The 20354-nt window shown below is 38.7% G+C and overlaps 3 protein-coding genes across 4 annotated transcripts; 1 reads left to right on the forward strand and 2 right to left on the reverse strand.

Moving 5' to 3' along the window:
- Window positions 1–439: 439 nt before the first annotated feature.
- LOC110747400 (uncharacterized) lies at window positions 440–2314 on the forward strand. Its single transcript, XM_021947586.2, has one exon. The coding sequence runs from the start codon at window positions 603–605 to the stop codon at window positions 1986–1988; it is 1386 nt and encodes a 461-aa protein (XP_021803278.2). The 5' UTR covers window positions 440–602; the 3' UTR covers window positions 1989–2314.
- A 1655-nt stretch (window positions 2315–3969) lies between these two features.
- Window positions 3970–4622, reverse strand: LOC110747401 (SAUR-like auxin-responsive protein family). The gene has a single exon (XM_021947587.2). The coding sequence runs from the start codon at window positions 4547–4549 to the stop codon at window positions 4157–4159; it is 393 nt and encodes a 130-aa protein (XP_021803279.1). The 5' UTR covers window positions 4550–4622; the 3' UTR covers window positions 3970–4156.
- A 9885-nt stretch (window positions 4623–14507) lies between these two features.
- TRFL8 (TRF-like 8) lies at window positions 14508–19888 on the reverse strand. Of its 2 annotated transcripts, none has more exons than XM_021971768.2 (10): window positions 19709–19888; window positions 19584–19629; window positions 18535–18614; window positions 18068–18257; window positions 17527–17579; window positions 17227–17317; window positions 16476–17125; window positions 15508–15732; window positions 15186–15239; window positions 14508–15093 (listed from the first exon to the last, which is right to left on the reverse strand). In XM_021971768.2, exons 3-10 carry the CDS (start codon window positions 18586–18588, stop codon window positions 14908–14910), a joined length of 1503 nt encoding a protein of 500 aa, XP_021827460.2. In that variant the 5' UTR covers window positions 18589–18614; window positions 19584–19629; window positions 19709–19888; the 3' UTR covers window positions 14508–14907. The 2 variants fall into 2 exon arrangements, with proteins under 2 accessions (XP_021827460.2, XP_021827459.2); XM_021971767.2 differs by having other exon boundaries at window positions 18065–18257; window positions 19709–19887.
- Between the last annotated feature and the right edge of the window lie 466 nt (window positions 19889–20354).

Here is a 20354-nt window from a genome sequence, read left to right on the forward strand (position 1 = left end):
TATCGTCCCATTTTTTTTCGCACTATACTGCTGGCCCATCATCATGGATGATGAAAAACGGTCAAAGTACTTGCCCAATAAGAAAAGGGCCTAGGTCTCCAATAGGAAAGGTACTCCCCAAAAAAAAAAACATTTCATGGACGACTGTATGAAGAGTTTGAGTAAAAGGTAATTACTATTTCTCAAATTTAATTTGTTCGACTTGGTAAAAACACAATATAATAGTTTTTACCCATAAAAAAAACATCAATTTTCGAACGTCCTATAAAGCATTGGCAAAGGTTGTTTTAATTTGTGACACGCACACTGTCACACGCAGCCTCATCAGACAAGACAAATTGGCTGATAAGACCTTCACCTTGTATTCATCTCCCAGACGACGTCGTATGGCGGAAATAGTTAGTGAGTAATATATTCACGCTCTACAACACAACGCGTGTAGATTTTTCTCTGAGTGTTGTATCACACACCAATCGCTCGCGCTCTCTCCCTCTCTCTCCACAAAGTCACAAGACAACTCACACCAACAATAAAAACAAAAACAAAAAACGCCGAGAAAAACAGAAGAAAAAAAGAAACGTTTTTTTTCGAAAAAAACCGCGATGAGCGATCAGCATCCACGGCTGAACCACCTGCGCAGCACCGCCCAAGTCCTGAGACAAGCGACGACATCGTTTACCGGCAACCTCTTCACCTTCTTCTTCCTCTCCCTCCTCATCTTCTCCTTCCGTACGGTCGTCGAAAATGGGACCTACCTCCTCACATCCTTCATCGACCGCGACCCTTCTCTCAAGTCCCTCCTCTCCCGCCTCGATCTCGCCGGCACTACCAGCCCCAACCACCGCTCTTCCCGATCTCCGGCGGATTCCCCTTCTCCAGTCACCCTCCGCCGCCGCCACCGTCCATTTCTCCACCTCACCCGAGTCGGAACCCTAGACGACGACTTCTTCTCCGGCGACGACGACGACACTCGCTCCCAATTCGGCCCCAATCGCATCGCCCCTATCCTCATTTTCTCCTCCGCCTCTCACTCCACCTCCAAATTAGGGTTTAATGGCACTTACGGAACTAGGGTTTCTGAAATTGTCCGCTCCGGTCTCACGTTCAAAGCCGAGAAATTCACCATTTCCGATGACAGAGCTGGAGAGGGAGATAGGGAAGGCAATAGCAGTGAAGGAGAGGAGAAAGGCGGTGATGAGGAATTGGATGATCGGGTCGTCGATTTGCAATTCTTCATCAAGGGATTGGAGCTGGGTCGCCGAGATGTGGCGACGTTGTTCTTTCTTGTGAGTTTCTTATCTGCAGCTTACGGTTGGGTAATTCTTGGGTTTCTTATTACGTATTCATGGGTTCTTGGCGTTGTGTTTACCACAGTTGTGAATGATCTGATCGGGAGGATTACTTCGTTTGTTGGTCTAGTTTGGGATGGGTCTAGATTGGGCGTCAAGAGGCTCTCTGGGTTCATTCTCATGAGGTGGGCGGTGAGAGATGCTCTCACTCAGCTTCTTGGCTTGTGGTATTTCGGGGAAATTGAGGACCAGTACTCGTTTTTTAAACTTTTCATCAGGTTAAAGTTGATGCCTTTTTCAGTTATGCCTCCGTGGATTCGAGGTTATGAGAAGGAGATTTCTGGGTTTCTGTTAATGTGGTTCGTGTTGGATACATTGGTGGCATTCGTATTTGCTGTCGATGCTTGGGTTGCCATAGTGGATTCGAGGAAGAATGGAAGGGAGATTGTCAAGGAAGGATGTTATTTGATGCTGTCAATGTTGCACCAAGCTATTCAGATTAAGTGTTTGGAAGCTATATTTTGTGGGTCATCTGTAAGATGGATTGTAGCTCGAATTTGTGGAAAATCGTTTGCCCAGCTTTTTCAGGCAACTGTGGAAGTCTACTTTATGGTGGCTTGGCTGATATTTTACTTTGCAGCGAGGGCGAGGTGTAGGGATGCTAGTTCTCAGGGGGATAGGATCGGAGCACTAGATTGAGGGCCTTAGATGATACTTGGCAGTAAATGGCTGGCAGTTTCTCTTGCAGGCTTCAGTTGTAACACTACATTCCTGGTAATCTTTCAGTGCTCTGTGTGTTCCTGCTTTGGATTCCCTGATATTCAGCACTGCTATTGTTTAGTGTAGTCGCTAGACAATGTTGTTGTATGTAATGTATCAGAGAGCAGTATACTACTTGTGTATTACCTTGCACAAGAATCCTTCATGTGTAAATGACATTGCAATCATTGTTTTAATTCCCTGTATTGCATGCTCCTTTTGTTGATGATAATGAAAGCAATTCAGAATCGTCATTGTAAAAGTTACTTAGGTTGTTACAGCATTCAGCCATCATTTTTTCGGTTGTTTTTGTTATAGAGGAATTTCTTTTTGAAGGATACTGTTCTGTTTTCATTTTGGTTATAAACATTGTACAGGATTTGTGAATGCACCTTAATTTACTTTACGGGCCACTGTATAGGTATGTATTAGTGTTCGTGTTATAGTAAGCTAAATGTCATGAGATGAGAAAAGTAGATAACCTTTGTGAGAGTACATAATTGTGCATTCTTGAGGTGTTTTATGTATATAAATGAGTCTAGGGTCATATGAAATATGCATTGAGCTATCAAGTGCTTTCGTTATACGGTCTATATTCATTATGTGCTGTGAGGCAATTTGTATAATTTCATGATGAGATTGTAGAAGATGGATAGGCTTTATCTTGTAAGAGCCTAATGGATAGGCTTTGCCGTGCTTCGCTTAATGAGGCACCCATTAAGTACTTGACTGAAGCCACCTAGCTGCTGCTGCCAAGCAATTCCCTTGTGGTGATGACTGATGAACAATCCATTAATGACATAGGGATTGATCCACTGACACTGGATCAAGAAAGATTAGTGGGTTTTAATCCAGTCCTTTATTTGATTGGTTCGTAGCATGCCCTGTCTCGTCAAACTAGCATAGAATCTGATTCATTATAGCTTTGAAATTGAGTCCAACATCCTGTTGAATTGATAGAGTTTATGCTTGGATGGTACGCTAAAAGGGCCTTTGAGAAGTAATCAGTTTTCAATATTTTTAAGTCATCTGAGCCATGTACAGTACCTTTAATTGGTAGCCTTCCTCTTTGGAATTTTATGGGAAGAAAGCAGCTCTTGGAAGGTCTTTTGCAACTTTGGCTTGAAACCTGGAATATAAAAGGCAATGACTTAGCTGTTCATTCACTGGATCTGCAGATCCCACACTTTTAACCAAGAACTGACTATATATTTATTTACTTCAAAAGATAATAATAATACTAGAGACAAAAAGAAAAAAAAAAGCTCAAATTTTAGGCACCAACTAATATGGAACATGAAATGACTGTTATTTTAATATCTTAGTTAAAATAATATTATCAAATCCAATGCTGCCACATGGAATAACTAATGGAACAATGAATAAAAGAGCAAGAAGGGGATCTGGAACACTGATACAGGGTAGGAAGTCAATGACATAAAATCTCAAATATATGATGTTCATATGCTGCAATTTTAAATTACTAAATCACTAAAAAGTCCTCATTCCCATGCTTATGGTTTCAAATATAACCAGTAATTTGTTGGGTTCCATTTAATTCAGACATCAGAACCTCCATCTCTTCTTTTATTTTTATTTTTTTGGTCTTTTTTGGTTAAATAAATGCAACCAGCAACCAGTCAACCGCTTTGCCAATGGCCAAAATGTAAACTGAGCTCTCACTCACAAATATGCATCTAGTTTCTGAGTGCTCTTGCATTGCATGAGCAACTGAAAATTTTGGCCCACTTAAAAACTGTGACAGGTTGGTCTCAGTTACTTGGCTGGTTGGTTCTGGTCCTGCTGAGATCCGGTATGCATCAAATATTAGCTCTGGTGTACTTAGTTTGGACCACTTCATTTATGTTTGTTTCATATGCAACATGCTTATAAAAAAACAGCAGAAGTCCTGAGCAAGCAAGCAGAACAGAATTTACTATTCTTGAACTGAATTACATTGGTGACCTAGAACATATTAAATGTTTTACAACTCTACATGTTGTACAACAATAAGGCTGCATATCTGCTGATTTGCATTATTATTGGAGCACAGACCTCATGAATCAATTAAATACCTCAGTGTTGTCTGTTAGTACCGAACTGAATTCTCAAAGACACAGAGGAAACCTTCGATCAACCGGTGAGCTAGCACATCGAACAACATTGAGGAAAAGACTCTCGTCGCATGGGATATAGAGTTTCGAATCAGCATGGAAATCGTATTCTTCTCGAGCTTGATCGAGCAATGCCCTAAAGAGAGGGTGATTAAGTAAGGTGACTTTGATCACAAACCTCTTCTGGTTCTCACCCACATAGACTACTAAGTGACCCTTTGGGACATCTTTTGGGATTGAGTTTTCTTCATGCATGGAAGACCACAAAGCCCATTGACAGCAATTCTCACAGCATGTAGAAGAAGGTAAGCTCCCTCTACTTCCTATCTTCCTCCACTTGTTTGCACACACCCTTACAAACTTCCCCTTCATCATGTTTATATGCATAGAGAGAGAGAGAGAGAGAGAGAGAGAATTGAAATAGATGGGTTGGTTTATTTTGTACGAAGGTGAAAGGCATATATAGGTGTGGAAGAGGAGGCACTATTTTGGAGCATTAAATGGTTGACATGATAGGCTGGGAAGCTGAGAGAGGTGATATTTCTTTTTTCTTTTTAAATGTGATCAAATTATATAACTTTGCTCTACCGTGCTGTACCCTTCACTCCTTTTATATAAATGCATCTTGATACGAAATTGTACGAACATGCATCTCAAAAATTATAAAATCACCCATAAATAGACAATGCCACACTGTGAGCAGTCTTTTTTTTCTTCTCTCTCTCTTAAGAAAGCATGGTGCTTGATGAGTGATTTTTGAAGTTCTCAAAGTTAAAGACCCCACAGGTTGGGAGTGGAAAAGATAAGATATGAAACTAAGGATGGGATAAGCTTCTTGGACAAAGTGTGTGCGATCCCACTTATTTGTAATGCCATGATTTTTTGCTGAATTTAATATATGAATCTGCCAAAAAAAAGAAAGAAAAAGAAAACAGCTCCATAAAAAAACCCAGTAGTGCAGAAAGATTAGATTGTGTGCCTTTTGTGTACATCATCAAGTGCAAGCAACATTCTTTTAGCTGTAACACAAGATATTATTTTACCTATTGCTTTGCTTAGTGTGTGAGTTGAAGATGATGGTCGGCTAATGAGAAAGCCAATTACAAATCAAAAGTTTCTGATATTCCTGCTCTGCTGTAGATCACATTTGGGGTAAGATATATGGGATATGAGCTAAGGCAATTGCTTTTCTCTTTTTTTTATACTATTTCCCCCACTTAGTTGCATTCAAGATTTGATCAGGATCAGCAGCACTAATTTGTTGCTTTTTATCATTTCTTGCACCATGTACTATCCGTACGTACAACATTGTTGCTCTGCAGTCTTAATATCCTGTGAGTATCTTTGCAGTTTAGATTTTGGATAAGTTTTTGAGTATCTTTTCAGTCTGACTTTCTGAGCAGGAGATGGGCTATGCGTAGCAGAAGGGATGGATGGATGTATCCTGGGTTGCAGAGCATAAAATGGGACTCACATTATATAATCTTATAGAAAGAAAATTCAATTCTCGATTGTTGTAACATTCTCCATTTCCTCGTCAACCAAAATGCGATCCGTTTTAAGGTTTCTCTAAGAAATAAGCGCATAGATGATCAATATTTATGCATAAACAATGGTATTTTAACGATGACCTAATTCGAGGGGAATGTTCTATTGTCAAACTGTGAAAATGAACAATTAATCATGTTAGTTTGCAATAGTATAAGCATCTCTTTGACAACAAAAGTTTGGCAAGAAAAACTTACCACAGAAACTGATACAAGTCCTCAAATTAGGTCCTACCACTTTGTTGATAAATAAATATTACCATCTTGCATGGAGATACAAGTTTAGGCTTAAAGATTAGCCACACTTTCTAGGCACCCCTTAAATGTGATTTTCGTAGTATCCTCTGGCTAGTTATTGTGGAGTTACATACAGGCAGCTAAGAGACCACTTCAGTCAAATCAAGCCATTTCATAAAATATAAATTTGAAAAAGCAAGCAAATAGTGAAACGGTGCCGTTTGTTGTGGATCCTGTGGTGGTGATTCTGAGTGGGTTCAGATGTTCGAAGTTTATTTGCTGAGAGAGAGAGGAGCCAGCACAATGATTCATCCCCTCGAGACAAAGTTTGCTGTGCTAGGCTGGTTGAAAGGCATAGTTCCTCACTCTGTCCAATCATTTTTGACTAAAATCCACCAACAGTTCTGCTGCAGACATGGAGAGGGACTGGAAGAGAATTAATATCCTTGACAACTCTCCTGTCAAATGTCATTCAACATTTTGAAAACTCTCAAGATCCAGCTATCAAAATAAAAGTAGAGATAGAAATCAACTTCCATTTGTCTCTAGGGGATGAATCAGTGTGTTTGTTAGTAGGGAACCATTTTATTCATATATGTCATTGTGATGACATTACAAAAGATATTAAGTTAACCAACATTGAGTTTAGTGACATTCAATTTTCACTTTCTTAAAGATTGTCGTGAAATCAAATCTCACGAACAAACTTGTTCTCCTGAATTCAAATCTCATGATCATACATCTTGGAAGCATATTAAGATGGTGGGTTGTTATAGGGTGGGTCATGAGGGTGAGGTAGCTTAGCAAAGGGACATGGAATGGTGCACATGAGGTTGGGCCAATATGGCTCACGGGTGAGTGAGAAGTTGAGAAGTGAGAGAAGTGTTGAGAAGTTGGTGACACCTCAAGTAATCCTAACTCATATTTTGCAAGATCAGCAATGATTTGATTTGAATTGGAATCTATCTCCTCCATGTGTATTCGTCAGCTCTTCTTAGCTGTCGCTCCTGCCACTTCGATTCCGACTTCACTTTCAACTACCTCCTCCCATCCCTTCCCATTAATTCCTTCCCATGCTTCCTCTTGGGAAGCAATGCCCTGATTTTTCGTCTTCTTCTTTTCCCCTGTTGTGTGTTTACTAGATATTTTCACTCGTTTCACCCACCTAATTTTGGAAACAACTTACATATCACGGATGTATATCTTTTTCATTTGTCTTTCTCCTTACGTAATGTGTCATCTATGAAGAAAGACAATAACTTACACTGCGCTTCCCTACAGAATGTACTAGACTTTTCAACAATAACATTACCTCTCAATCAATGGTACATATAAAGTCTCTACACCCAAATTGGGTTTCAGCTCTCCTTAGACCACAAAAGAAGAAAATGACACATAAAAATGTTAGCAATAGTCAATTAATGAGGATTAGTTTGGCACCTACAATGGTTGGTAGCCTACAATGTTTAGTCAATTAATGTGTTAATTATGTAGTAAATTAATGTGTTAATTATGTAGTCAATTAATGTTTGGCACCTACAATATTTGGGGGGCTTGACTAGTTTGGTTGCCTAATTAGTTTGGTTGCCTAACTTGGTTGGTTGCCTAACTTGGGGTCTTGACTAATGTCTTAGGAACTTGTATATATATGTGTTGATTATAAGTAATGAAACATAAGTGAAAATCAGAAAATATTCTACAACTCTCATTCTCTCTACACTTTCCACTCTCTACTCTCAATATTCTCTATGTTTTAGCATGGTATCAGAGCCTAATGGCTAATCCTTAAGATCCTCTATCAAATTGAGAGTCGTTGGCGTTTTTTCATGTTGCTGTAAATTCTCTTGTTTCCATTAAATTTCCTCTCTTTTATCTGTATGGGCAATAAGTCCCTTGGCCACGATGGCCTAATTTGTTTCATATGGGCAGTACGTTCCTTGATCACCATGATCTCTTTCCTCCGTGAGCCTCGTCATCGCTCACCGAGCCATTTCCTTTCCTCCGCGAGCCTCGTCACCGCTCGCTGAGCCTTTTCCTACTCGGCCTTGTCTCTGTCATGCCGAGCTACACTACTGCCGATGTTCCCTTTGCATAGCCACTCTGGTGTTTGCATCATCTCTCAAGCTCTAACGAGCTCTCTTATGTTTTTCTTTGACTTGTCTGCTGGTCTCTGTCTTCTTTGCTGCTCTCTTGAGCTGCCTTTCTCCTTCCTTTTTTTTAGCAACCTCTCTGTTTCTCTCTTTACTCTCTAACGAGCTCTCCTTTCAACTATATCTCTTTCCAACCCCTCTCATTGTTTAGCTCCCGTATAAGCTCTTCTCTGTGTTTGAGTTTCTCTCATTGAGATTTCTCTTCCCTGTTTGCTCTCTATGTGACAGTCTGGTTTTCCTTTCTTTTCTTTCTATTTTTCCTATGAGTTGACCTTCTGGCTTCCTTTTCCCTTTATTTTATTGGACTTGTTTTGCACTATATGCCTCTTCCGTTTCAACACCTCTTGCACTTGTCCACATCACCTACCCTATCTATACAATATTCATCCCTTTCTCTCTATGTGTGCATACACGTCATCCACCTTCATTCATTTTTAATCCTCCTTTTTGTTTGGGTTGCAGACTCTTTTCCATCTTTTATTCCTTTTCTCCAGTTGTCGGATGCCCATCTCCATTCCACATTTCCTTGCATTTGTTTCTACCACGAGACTGGCATGTTTGAGTCTCTTTACTATTATTTCATTTTCTCTTCTTCCAAATCTCGACCCTCTACCAGTGTCAGATTTGAGGGGGAGATAGATGCAACTTTATTTGGGTGCTGCAACTTTATTGTCATTACCGGTGTTGCTTTCTCCAAATCTCGACTCTCATACGTCGTCGGATTTGAGGGGGAGTGACATTGCTGCTCATCTATTCCGCTGCCTGCAATTCAGTTACCTATCTGCCATGACTGATTCTTCTACATCTGAGCTTCAGTCAGCTTCTGTTTCTCAAGTGCCACTGCTCTTATGGTTCTGACAACCCCTTCTCTTCAGGGGGAGAGGAGGAGTGAAGAGAAGTTGTGTCTGCAATAATGGAAGTATTTGTGACGCTGCTAGTATTGTTGTTGCTGCCTACTATATCCTTTGCTAGTGCCAGCTGCTGCCTTTTGTGTCCCTTTGCTGTTAATAGTGTTGTTGCTCCTACCTGCTGCCTTTTGTGTCCCTTTGCTGTTAACAGTGTTGTTGCTCCTACCTGTTATGTCTCTTGTTGAGGACAGTGTTGTTGTTGCTTCTACCGTGTTCTTGCCTTTGCTGGTGTGTTTCCGCTGTGTCACGCCCGTTGACCTTGCCTTTGCTCTTGACTTTCTTTACCTTGCCTTACCCTATTTTTTAGGGTTTGGTTGCCTTTGCCTTTGCTTGGGTTTGGTTTTCCTTGCCCTTACCTTTGTCATGCCTTACCTTATCTTTAGGGTTTTGTTGCCTTTGCTTGGCCTTTATTTGCCTTACCTTGCCTTACCCTTTCTTTTTAGGGTTTGGTTTTACCTTGACGTGCCTTTCCCTATTTTAGGGTTTGGTTTCTGTGTCCTTGCCGTGTTCACAGGGTTTCTGTGTCCTTTACCTTACCTTTGCCATGTTCACAGGGTTTCTGTGTCCTTGCCGTGTTCACAGGGTTTCTGTGTCCTTTACCTTACCTTTGCCGTGTTCACAGGGTTTCTGTGTCCTTTGCCGTGTTCACAAGGTTTCTGTGTCCTTTGTTTTGCCTTTGCCTTGTTCGCATGGTTTATGTGATCTACCGACCAACCGGCTGCACTTGGATTTGGTGTTGCCACCGACAGACCGAAATGATTAACTTCGATGTGGCCTTTGCTCCACGTGTGGCCCACCATGTAGTGGTCCCACGTGAGGGGGCATGTTGAAGTGGATCGACATTCTATTAAGAAGAAGCTTGATGCGGAAATATTAATAACGACAGTCTCTCTTTTGGCAAGTTGGTCATTGATGATATCTATGCACCAACTTGAGGGGGAGTGTTAGCAATAGTCAATTAATGAGGATTAGTTTGGCACCTACAATGGTTGGTAGCCTACAATGTTTAGTCAATTAATGTGTTAATTATGTAGTAAATTAATGTGTTAATTATGTAGTCAATTAATGTTTGGCACCTACAATATTTGGGGGGCTTGACTAGTTTGGTTGCCTAACTTGGTTGGTTGCCTAACTTGGGGTCTTGACTAATGTCTTAGGAACTTGTATATATATGTGTTGATTATAAGTAATGAAACATAAGTGAAAATCAGAAAATATTCTACAACTCTCATTCTCTCTACACTTTCCACTCTCTACTCTCAATATTCTCTATGTTTTAGCAAAAAAGAGTAAAAGAGAGTTAAGAAAAGAAACTGAATCAACCTACTCTACTCACCCACTCAAGACATGAAACCCATCTCTCCACTAGTGAGAAGAAGCTATGTATTCTTTGTCATTTTACACGATGTTATAGAGTATTTATTTGTACTGGGATAGCAAGTCAGCCTCAATGAATGTTGAGCTAGAATTGACCAAACCTATATATTCAAGAGGTTCCATAAATACAGTGATAATGTTGAGCTATTTTGAACATTAGGTTAGCTGGTTCTGGCAGTGTTGGTGGGACAATATATAATAGGTTACACGTTCAGTTAATGTTGTTCAAACATTACGTAACTGAGTTTGCCAAATTTCATTAATTGTGTTCATTTCTAGCACACACACCTATTGTTGTAGTAAAAATTGGCTCAAAATTTATAACATAATGTGTGTTCGTTAGTATGCATGTAGAGCTCATAATGCATCAACGGTTGAGAGTCGCCTACTAGCACGCACATAATTAACACAATCACAACTCATTACAACAGACCTCGAATACACAAAGTTCAATACACGTAAATGGACTGAACAATTACATCAAACCTCAAATACACCAAAGTCAATACAAGTAGTGAGAAAAAAAAAAAAAAAAAAAAAAAAAAAACCGTACCATTTCATAAAGCCTCAAATACAACTATTATATATCAATCATTGTGAAGGTTTTGCTTATCATTTTTTTCGAAAGAGAAAAAACATTGCCAAGGGTTTACTGTTTTCGTAGTTTCTAGAATGCATGTGGAGTCCCACCTGTGCATGATAGCTCTACCCGTTTCTATATGGCCATGGGAGGAACACGATGATCTGACAGCATGAACACATGCATAACAGATAAGTAAATTTAATGGATGTGACAAATAACACATAAATTTGAAGAAATATGGCCATTCAAATTCTATATCCACAAAAACATGTGATTTCTTATCTAGGTTGTAGAAATGCAGCTGGATCATCATCATCATCATCATCATCATATATATATATATATATATATATATATATATATATATATATATATATATATGTATGATGATCCAATTTTCAGTTTCCTGCACACCTTCTGTGAATGCAAAAGACATCCAACATCCAATTTAGAGTGCAAAGGCTAAAGTTGGAGTGTAATTTTCTGGTTTTCTTTGGTGTGAATTTGTACTTCGTGCAAACATCGTTGAATTAGTACATTGCTCTATCGGAGTGGTAGTTTGAGTTCGGACTAGCACCTAACCATTCCAAGCACAAACACTTAAATCTGATACACTAAACTCGAATCACTTTAAGCGCACACACTACCCCTCCGAGCTTGCACCGAAGAAATACTGGTCATCGGGACTACCCTTTTGAAATTGGCTTGTTTTGGCTATGAGTTTAAAAAGGAGAAGAACCGAACGCAGGATTTTGGACGGAGGAGAGAACCCTTGTCGTGGGTTTGATTACTTGACATTACTTGGGTATGGCCCAAAGATCCATTTCTGAATTTGCTATGCATTAATGATAAAGAGAAAATGAGAGACAAAAGAGTAATAATGAGAAGAGAATATGCTGCTGGCTAGCCGGGCAACTAGAGATAGAATTTATTTTTTTTGGCTGGGCTAACATATGTGCCTTTTTTTATAGAAAATTTTCGGCCGGGTGGCCGGCTAGCCAAAAAGGAGCTAGATCCGCCCCAAAGATCCATTTCTGAATTTGCTCTGCAATGGATCATCAGATCTTTGGGCTAGTTTCACAATCAAGTGGCCCATTGTGCAAGCAATCAAAATCTCTTGGGAGTTGGACAAAATCCTTTAACTACTAGAACCAACCCTAGTTGCTCTTCTTGAGTCCTTTTCTTCGTTTGTTGTGTGCCCTGCAAGGACTGGTTAGGTTGAAGTGGTTAATATCTTCCAAATTGAGTATGGAGATATTTATGGATGGGATTAGGACGTTGAAAGTGGACGAGGGGCACATGTTGCTTTTGTATTTGTTTTCCAAAACCGTTCACAAAGAATAAGAAATTAGTGGTTTTATTTCCCAAACCCAACTTGATCTATATGGGCTATAGTAAAATCAGAAAATTACCTGTCACCAATCCAATTATCAAATTTTCAAAGGCAATGAATTTCAAAATTTATCCCACTTACACAAAGTGGAGGAACAAATCTACAGCCTAACAGTGATAGATTCTTTTCAAAATAATTAACTTATCTTTCTTCTCTTAATGATTACGGTGTCATTCCTTATTATATAAATAGGAGCTCTTACATTCTTGTTAATAGCAACGTGATACGTGTGCAGATTTTTATTTATTTATTTTTTGTGTTTTTTTTATAAATTATTTTTACATATGTGTCAAACTGTGATTCGCAAAAAGGAGGAGTATCTCCTTACCGAGAATGAGGCAAGCAGTATCTTCTTACCAGTTCTCACTCTCTTATTATATTTTCTTTTGCAACGACAATATTAGATAAAAATACAAAATCTGTAATCTCAGTTGACAACTTGGCAAGAAACATCTAGACAGATGGCCTAATTCTGATTTTTGTATGGCAATATATATTCATGATTTGACATCATAAAGTGACCCAAACAGCAAAACCATTATGCTGGATAGACTTAATTTGTGTTGGTGAATAATATAATATAATCCCACTTGAAAGGTGGGATTTTCCTATTGAGGCAGCTGACTGGACAAGAAATTGCTCTCGACCATCATTAGCAGAGCCTTATATTAATTTTAAAAAAATTTATAAGCTGGTGAATTATATGGAAACCCACTCAATCTTGTCCCATATTTGGTGGAGACCCCATAATTAATTACTCATTTTATTTTCAACCGAAATCGTTATTTTTTTATATATAAATACCACGAGGTGTCCTCACACCCAAATGGTGGGATTAATTCCCGCTCGGAATTCGGCTTCTCCCTAGCCACAAAATGCTTCCAATGGATTTCGAACTCCTGCCATTGAGGCACTAGGTAGCTCAACAGCTGGAGGTAGCAGTTTACCAACCACACCACATCTTCTAGTTAAATCGTTATTTTTTATTCCTCAGTTCCTCTATATAAAGCAGCAAACTCTCCCCAAAAAAAACCCCCTCACATTCTCTCTTCATCTATTTCCACTTGGGTTTTTGTGACGAAATTGAACCTCTAAACTACCACAAACCCTTTGCTCAAAAATCAAAGTTGTATACAAGTTTATATTCAAAAACCTTTGCTCCAGCTAGTAGTACCAAGTTTTGAAATGAAGGTGGTGGCATTCTTTTTGGTTGTGATGTTCATGGCCAGCTATTGCTTGGCAGCAGCGCCAAGGAGGGCTATGTTGGGACGACCGTATGGACAAGAAGAGCAGCCACACTGGCATGTCGAAAGCGGAAAACCCATGGAAAAGAGCAGTGGAAAGTACCCAGGAAGCAGTTTGGACAACCACAATATTGACAACCACCACAGCATACCTAGACAGCATTATAATGACCCCAATGGCTCTTCTCAAGGAGATGGTGGTGATGGTGGAAATGGGTAAATAAAAGCTGGTCCTGCATGGATGGGAAATCCTATATGATGTTAGCTTGGTGTGAACACTAGTTAATAGTTCTACTTGGGCTTTGGTATATTCTCCTATAAGCTTTTGTATGGATGGTGATTTGCGCTTTGCCTATAATCTTATAAAAATTATCTGGTATAGTCTGTAGTCCAACAGCGGTTTATACAGTTGAATTGTGTTATAGTCAGTCGCCCGCCCACACATGTGTGAATAATTCCTGACCATATCACATAAATTGTGAGAAATCGCCAATTGAGCTTGGGCAACTGATCATGGCAAAATCCTTAATGGATTTAAAAAGTCTCATATCAAGTGGCTACATAAGATTTGCAGTGTTAACTTTGGTTTTGGGTAAACTGCTATGTTCTAGCGCTCGTATCAGAACCATATCCATGTAAACAAATTTGAAGCGTATGTAAGGAATTGTAGACCATTATTATATATACATGTGTGTGTGTTTTCTCATATATATATATATGTTGCAGTTGAATTTTTTTATTTCCTTCGCTTCTTTGTTTTGTGTTGATGCAAGAGAAAAATTGAAATCCAAAAATGAATACCCTTTTGCCAGATTTCACGCAAAATTCAACTCCTCAAAGGAACCCATTTACAAATGGCATCAATGATGTCACGAGTTACCCATACCATATTTGAAAACATTACCCAAAAAAAATCGCACTGTCAGCGATTATAACGCCTCCAAATAACTTGTTATAGGTAACCACTAGCACACTTAGAGCCAAAAACAGCTAATACCTGATCAAACAGAGCATGCAGCGATGGTTTTGAAACTACCCAAAATAAATTCCTAGAAAGGCGAGGGGGGGTGTTCAATAATGTCAAATACAAACTACTCTTGCTTGAGCATACCTAAACATCTCAAAACTCTATTACAACAGAAAATTTGGCCCAACTGGTGCAGAGAGCTTGTAATCATTATTTTTTTTCCTGAGGATCCAATTGCTCCATGTTAAGAACAGAAGATTGTTGATGAGACGAGACTTTTTACAACTAAACTTTGGTACATTCCTGACTATTGATTTACTGCAACAGGGATATTGAACTTCAAGATCGATTCTTCCTTCGGACATACTTTCTGATTAGGTCACATGAAGCACTTTTACTGGGAGTAGGAAGTATGGGAGGGGCAAACTTCTTGCCACGCTGCCTGGGATATGGGTGGACTGTCGCCAGCTCACGGACACGGCGTACCAAAGACTTTGGTAAGGCTCGCATCTCCTTTTGCTCAACCTGTGTCAGCCAAACCACACATAGACAAATTTAGTTTGCATGACAGTTTCACGTACCCAAAATATAAAAATATAAATAGATAGAAATCTAGCCTCTTTCTTCATCTTCTTTCCACAGCTAGCTCTTAAAAGATTTCTCCATTTGTCCTGCAGCGTGCACAAGTAGTAAAGAGAATTAGAAATTAAAACACAAAGACGCCTGTTTAATTGAAATCCAGTTTCTCTCCGGTACAGCACAAAATGGAGAAAGCCAGTAAAAATCTGGACCATAGATTGCTTGTCAGGCCTTCATGGGCCTGTCCCCAATTCAGGGGGCCCTGCCCCTTTGGGCGGTTCGGATTGAAGAACTGGCCCTCTCCATTTTCTGTGCAAATGGAGAGCATACTATTCCCTTTGTTAGAGAACTGCAATGTACCCTGAGATCTATTGGCGTGCGATAAGCAGAATTCGAAAATAGGACCCTCTTAATATCTGTCCACCGTCCAACTCCATATTCAGAAATACCATCAACCAATGTCGTCACCTCAGAGAGAGTCCACATCCTTTGATGCTTCCTTCGATCGTGCTTTCTAGATCTTTTTTTGGGTACATGGTCATCTTCAGACTCAGATGTAATAGGTTGCTCATCGGACTCAAGTGCCTGTGCAGAATAATACAGACAATTAAACTTCTGAAACCATGGCATTACATGACTCAAAGAGGAAAAACACAGTACTACTGATAATCCTAGTTGTCTAAAAAAAGAAAAAATAATATACACTGATTTCTAAGTTTTTTTTCCTTTCCAGTCAATGAACATCACAACAGCTGTGCCCTTCAATGCAAAGCAAAGAACGCCATTACCCAGAGGGTAGATCCAAAAAACAAGTTTTGCAACCTAAGAAACAGGTTGCAACACATATCCTGAAATCAATGTATCAGTACCCCGAAATCAATAGATTTTAAAACTTCAGAAATGCAGCAACACATTCTCTACAAAAGATGAAGAATATAATAGGTAACTCACAGCTAATGCAACACTATTTAACAAGCACGAAGGAATAATAGACTCACTAACTCACATTCTCCAAGTCTACTTGAAAAATACACAGCAATCTGCAGATGGCTATGAATAATCTCTCACATTTTTTAAGAGGGTGATCCAGAGACAACGGTGCCTCATGGACCACCTGTCATACTTAAATTTCACTGTTTATCAGACTAGTACTACTGATAAGGTAAATTAAAGCAAACATGGAAAGAGAAACAACCATACAACTGGAGAGACAGGGAAAAAAAAGATGGGAGTTTTCTTCTAAATATTTTAAATGTTGAAGGAATCAATATGCTAAATATTTTAAATGTTGAAGGAATAAATATGTGCAAGGTTGAAGCTTTTCCTACCAAAATTGATGCATACTTCTTTGCAAGTTTTCTTTGAGTCCTAAATTCAGCCAGTGTCTGGTTTTCAGAAATTGAATCCTCCTCAGGAACTGATGACAATATCCCAGGACTCACATGATGATGTTCATTCTGACATCTGACCTTTGAGCGATCCTGTGTAGCAGTAACAGCAGAACAATTTTCCCTCTCGTTGGAATCTTTTGACTTCTTACCTGAAAATTCCTCAATATATCTCAAAGTAGGCTTACGCAGTCTTTTCTCCTTACGAAAAGCACCAAGTTTGGTTGCTTCAACAGAGAGCTTCTCATTTTCACCAGACACTATTTCCCTTACTAAAGACTTTTCATCGTTATCTAACTCAAGATTTTGTAAATTGATTGGAGCAGGATAGACATTGCCTTCAACAGGCGTTCGACGTCTTTTTTTCCGCCTGAAGCCACCATGAAACTCATGAGTTACTGCCTTGTCAATAGAATTATTCTTGCATTCAAATTCTTGAATAGTCACAGTTGACGATTCAGATATCCCAACAGCACCGTTACTACTGCCACTTAATCGTGGAGACTGACTTTCAGAACTTGAGTTTCCCAGATGTGATTTTTCACAAGGACCAAAACCCAGTTCAGAAGCTTTTCCTGTAAATCCAATATCTGCAATTGGAAGAAGAAAAAAAAAGCATCAGAGAACAAAAGGAAAGAGAAAGCACACGGTAAATGTCACTATTAACCAGACAATATAGACAAACTTTCACCTAAAAGATAATCATCACAAGGGCTTGCAAGACCATTTATTGCATGAATATCCTCCACTTCATCAACTTCGTCCAACAATCCGTCAAGAACCTACTAAATCACTATCTCATCAAAAGTGCAATCACCACAAATAACTCAGCAGTAAATATATACAGCATTCCCTAAAACTGTCATATCAAGTGATATAGAGAAACGATGCGACCTAAAACTTAAAGGGAAGTTAATTTTCACAAAGAGAAGAAGAATGTACAGAATAACTCTGACATAATATAAATCTATCCATAAAGTTAAATACATACTCCAAATTCTAATTCATCGTATCTTCCCCGAGGATGAGCAGAATGCAATCCACCTTATGAAGGGAAAAAAATATACAGGATTAGAATGATAACAGAAGTGATTCCAAAAATTTATTTGACAAAATGAAACCAAAAACCTTTGTCGAGTCACTCGAATTCAGTTACCCATAAATAAATTTTGAATAAAATCATTTGGAATGTATTCTATCATCAAAGAAACAAGATTTCTTTACATGCAAGTGTCAGATGTTAAAAACCCCTAATACAATCTTTTTCTTCTATTATATTTTGCTTTTTTCAGCAAGAGGATCTTCCTCAGGGGTGGAAGAATTTCAGTCTAGGGATCAAAGGTCAAGAAATCCAATAATACATGTCAAAACTGTTCATGACGATGTACATAGAGTGCTCCCCAGGCACTTGGGAAATTTCCTACACTTCAAATTAGAGGAATAAAAAATCCTAAAACAAAAGGACTTGATATAATACTTTAACTAATAAGGGCGCTAGAAACAAGAATGGTAGCATTTAGTAGTATTACCACTGTATGTATTAAGCCCAAAGTCATATCCACAGGAAAAATCTTCAATGTCCACGCCCTTTCCTGCATTCTCCTTGCCACAGCATAAGACACCATCTACCGTAACATATTCACTTTTAGGTTCTGCTAGTAAATGCTCAATGGTTTCAGTTTCATCTTCTAATGCAGGAGCAAAAGAACCTTCTACTTTCACCTATGAAAATTTGAAAAATAGAAGGAAAAAAGAATTATACCAGTGGCTATCCCAAGCAAGGAACTAAAGGAGGACTAAATTTAATTACTGAGACCAAGCATAAACTGTTAATCAATAATTAATGTTAAATAGTAGCAACAAGAATAGCAACTAAGATGCCTAGTATTTCAAGAAATTCAGAAAAGATGGCAAAGCCTATATGAAGAACTAGAGTCATGTACAGTGCACATAAGCATGATGATAAAAGCAATTCCTCGAAAAACTGATAAATCCTCACCCTTTGGGATTTCATGTTGACGAACTTGTTACACGTGTGTGCTTCATGATCCATTTCATATTATGCTTCCAACATAGATCCTATAATTTCACACATTCATTAGTTCGGTTGTACCAAAAAGAACCCAGATCGAGAAACTATACAGATTTCATTAATCAACAGAGTACATCAATATGACAACAGAAAGGATATAAGTAGCTATTCCAAGCTACCAGAGATCGCTTTTCAATTAATACGTTCAGTCTCCTTCACATTTTGATTATTGTCCACATAGCCTGTTCATGTCTACAAATTTGTACTAACTTATGAAACCATGCTAGTTATTGTAGCCACCTGGATTGCATTTCATACGTCAAAGAATATCAAATGGTTTGCAGTCACTCGAATTTACAATTGCACGATCAATACTGAGGCATTAATGAACTTTAGTTCAAGATTATAGAATCACGGCAAAGGGGTCAGTTGTATGGCTCAATATTGATTGCTGCATTATCACCAGCAGCCAGGTTAGTGATTGGACATAGTAGGGAACGGCGCATGCCCTTGATGAACTTGCTTACATATGTTTTAGAATTTAAAAGAAAAACACACAAGGATAAGCGAGCAGCCATCCAAATGAGGATCTGCATGATGCAGATTAATACCAGTCTATAAATAGAATGGCGGATAAGAGACAGGCCTTGTAATTAAACGTTTTCTTGTCCAAAGAAAAGAGATTTCATATGTTTTGATCAGTTATTCAGAACGTGAAAGGAAAAAAAACTACTAATAATTATAAAATGCAATCCGATACAAAGCACCCTAAATACAAAAAAAAAAGTAAAAAAGAAAAAGAAAAAAAAAAGAAGAAAAGCGAAATCTCAGGTTGAGCAGTAAACAGTATATAGCTGTATACTTCAGTTAAGCTCAAAAAAATAAAACATAAAAAGATGTAGAAAAAAATATCTAGTGAAAGCAAAGTTTATCCGCAACTCTTGCTTCGTTTTCTCAGCAGCCAAACAGTAAGTAAAAAAGTAGATCAGAAAACGAGTTTAAAGTAGAAACAGTACCTCATTAATGAGTATGGAAGCCCTAATGAGCTGAAAGCTTGCCGATCTGCGATCTCAGAGAAGATAAAAATTGAAAAATCAAGATAAATGGAGATCTAGCAGAATCTAGAGAGCAGAGATCTGACCTGAGAGAGTGAGTGAGAGAGAGAGAGAGAGAGACGTCAGAGAAATTCGTGCGAATGTTCGAAACCGAAGAGCCTCAAAACCGCCAAAAAGCGACACGAAATGGAGGAGATAGAGGGAAATATGAGTAAATGGATGAATGTGAAAAATGGGGGTGTTTCGTCATTTTCATTTAATTTCTCGCTCTGCTGCTCACAAAGAAAGAAAAACGCTTCAAGGTGCGTTTCAAGTCCGCCGTGACCTACAACGACACGTGGACGACATTAAAATGGGGTTGTTGCGTTTGTGGTCATCCACGTTATGACTCTTTTGACGGCGTTATGAATTTGAACCCCACCGGTGAACGCCATAATTTGTCTTTGAAAAGGTTACGCAGCGTGAGTTAGGTCGGTTTGTGAAAAGGGTACGCCTTATTTGAGTTAAGCCGGTTGGTCTGGACAAGACACTATACTTGTATCGTATCAATGACTCATTATCCATAATTACACTTATCAAAGTGTACCTAATTTGACATTTTTTTTATTTTTTGAACCTAAAAATCTGACATTAATTTGTGATGTAAAAAAGAGGTTTTACAGTTCATAAGGTAATCATAGACCATTTCGCCTTCCCTTCTCAAAAAAGATAGATTATACTTCCCACCATTAC

The sequence above is a fragment of the Prunus avium genome, chromosome 6 (genome assembly GCF_965620075.1).
Source record: "Prunus avium chromosome 6, drPruAviu1.hap1.1, whole genome shotgun sequence".
In the NCBI taxonomy this organism is placed as follows: Eukaryota; Viridiplantae; Streptophyta; class Magnoliopsida; order Rosales; family Rosaceae; genus Prunus; species Prunus avium.

What these genes read in the sequence shown, in the direction of transcription:
- TRFL8 (XM_021971767.2), bottom strand. Translation starts at nt 18,588, where the DNA reads ATGGATCATGAAGCACACACGTGTAACAAGTTCGTCAACATGAAATCC. An exon ending in ACGATGAATTAGAATTTGGA is followed by an intron (nt 17,318 to 17,526) that starts GTATGTATTTAA and finishes GTGATTTAGTAG; the next exon opens with GTTCTTGACGGATTGTTGGA. An exon ending in GCACGCCAATAGATCTCAGG is followed by an intron (nt 15,240 to 15,507) that starts GTACATTGCAGT and finishes TGCACGCTGCAG; the next exon opens with GACAAATGGAGAAATCTTTT.
- LOC110747400 (XM_021947586.2), top strand. Translation starts at nt 603, where the DNA reads ATGAGCGATCAGCATCCACGGCTGAACCACCTGCGCAGCACCGCCCAA.
- LOC110747401 (XM_021947587.2), bottom strand. Translation starts at nt 4,549, where the DNA reads ATGCATATAAACATGATGAAGGGGAAGTTTGTAAGGGTGTGTGCAAAC.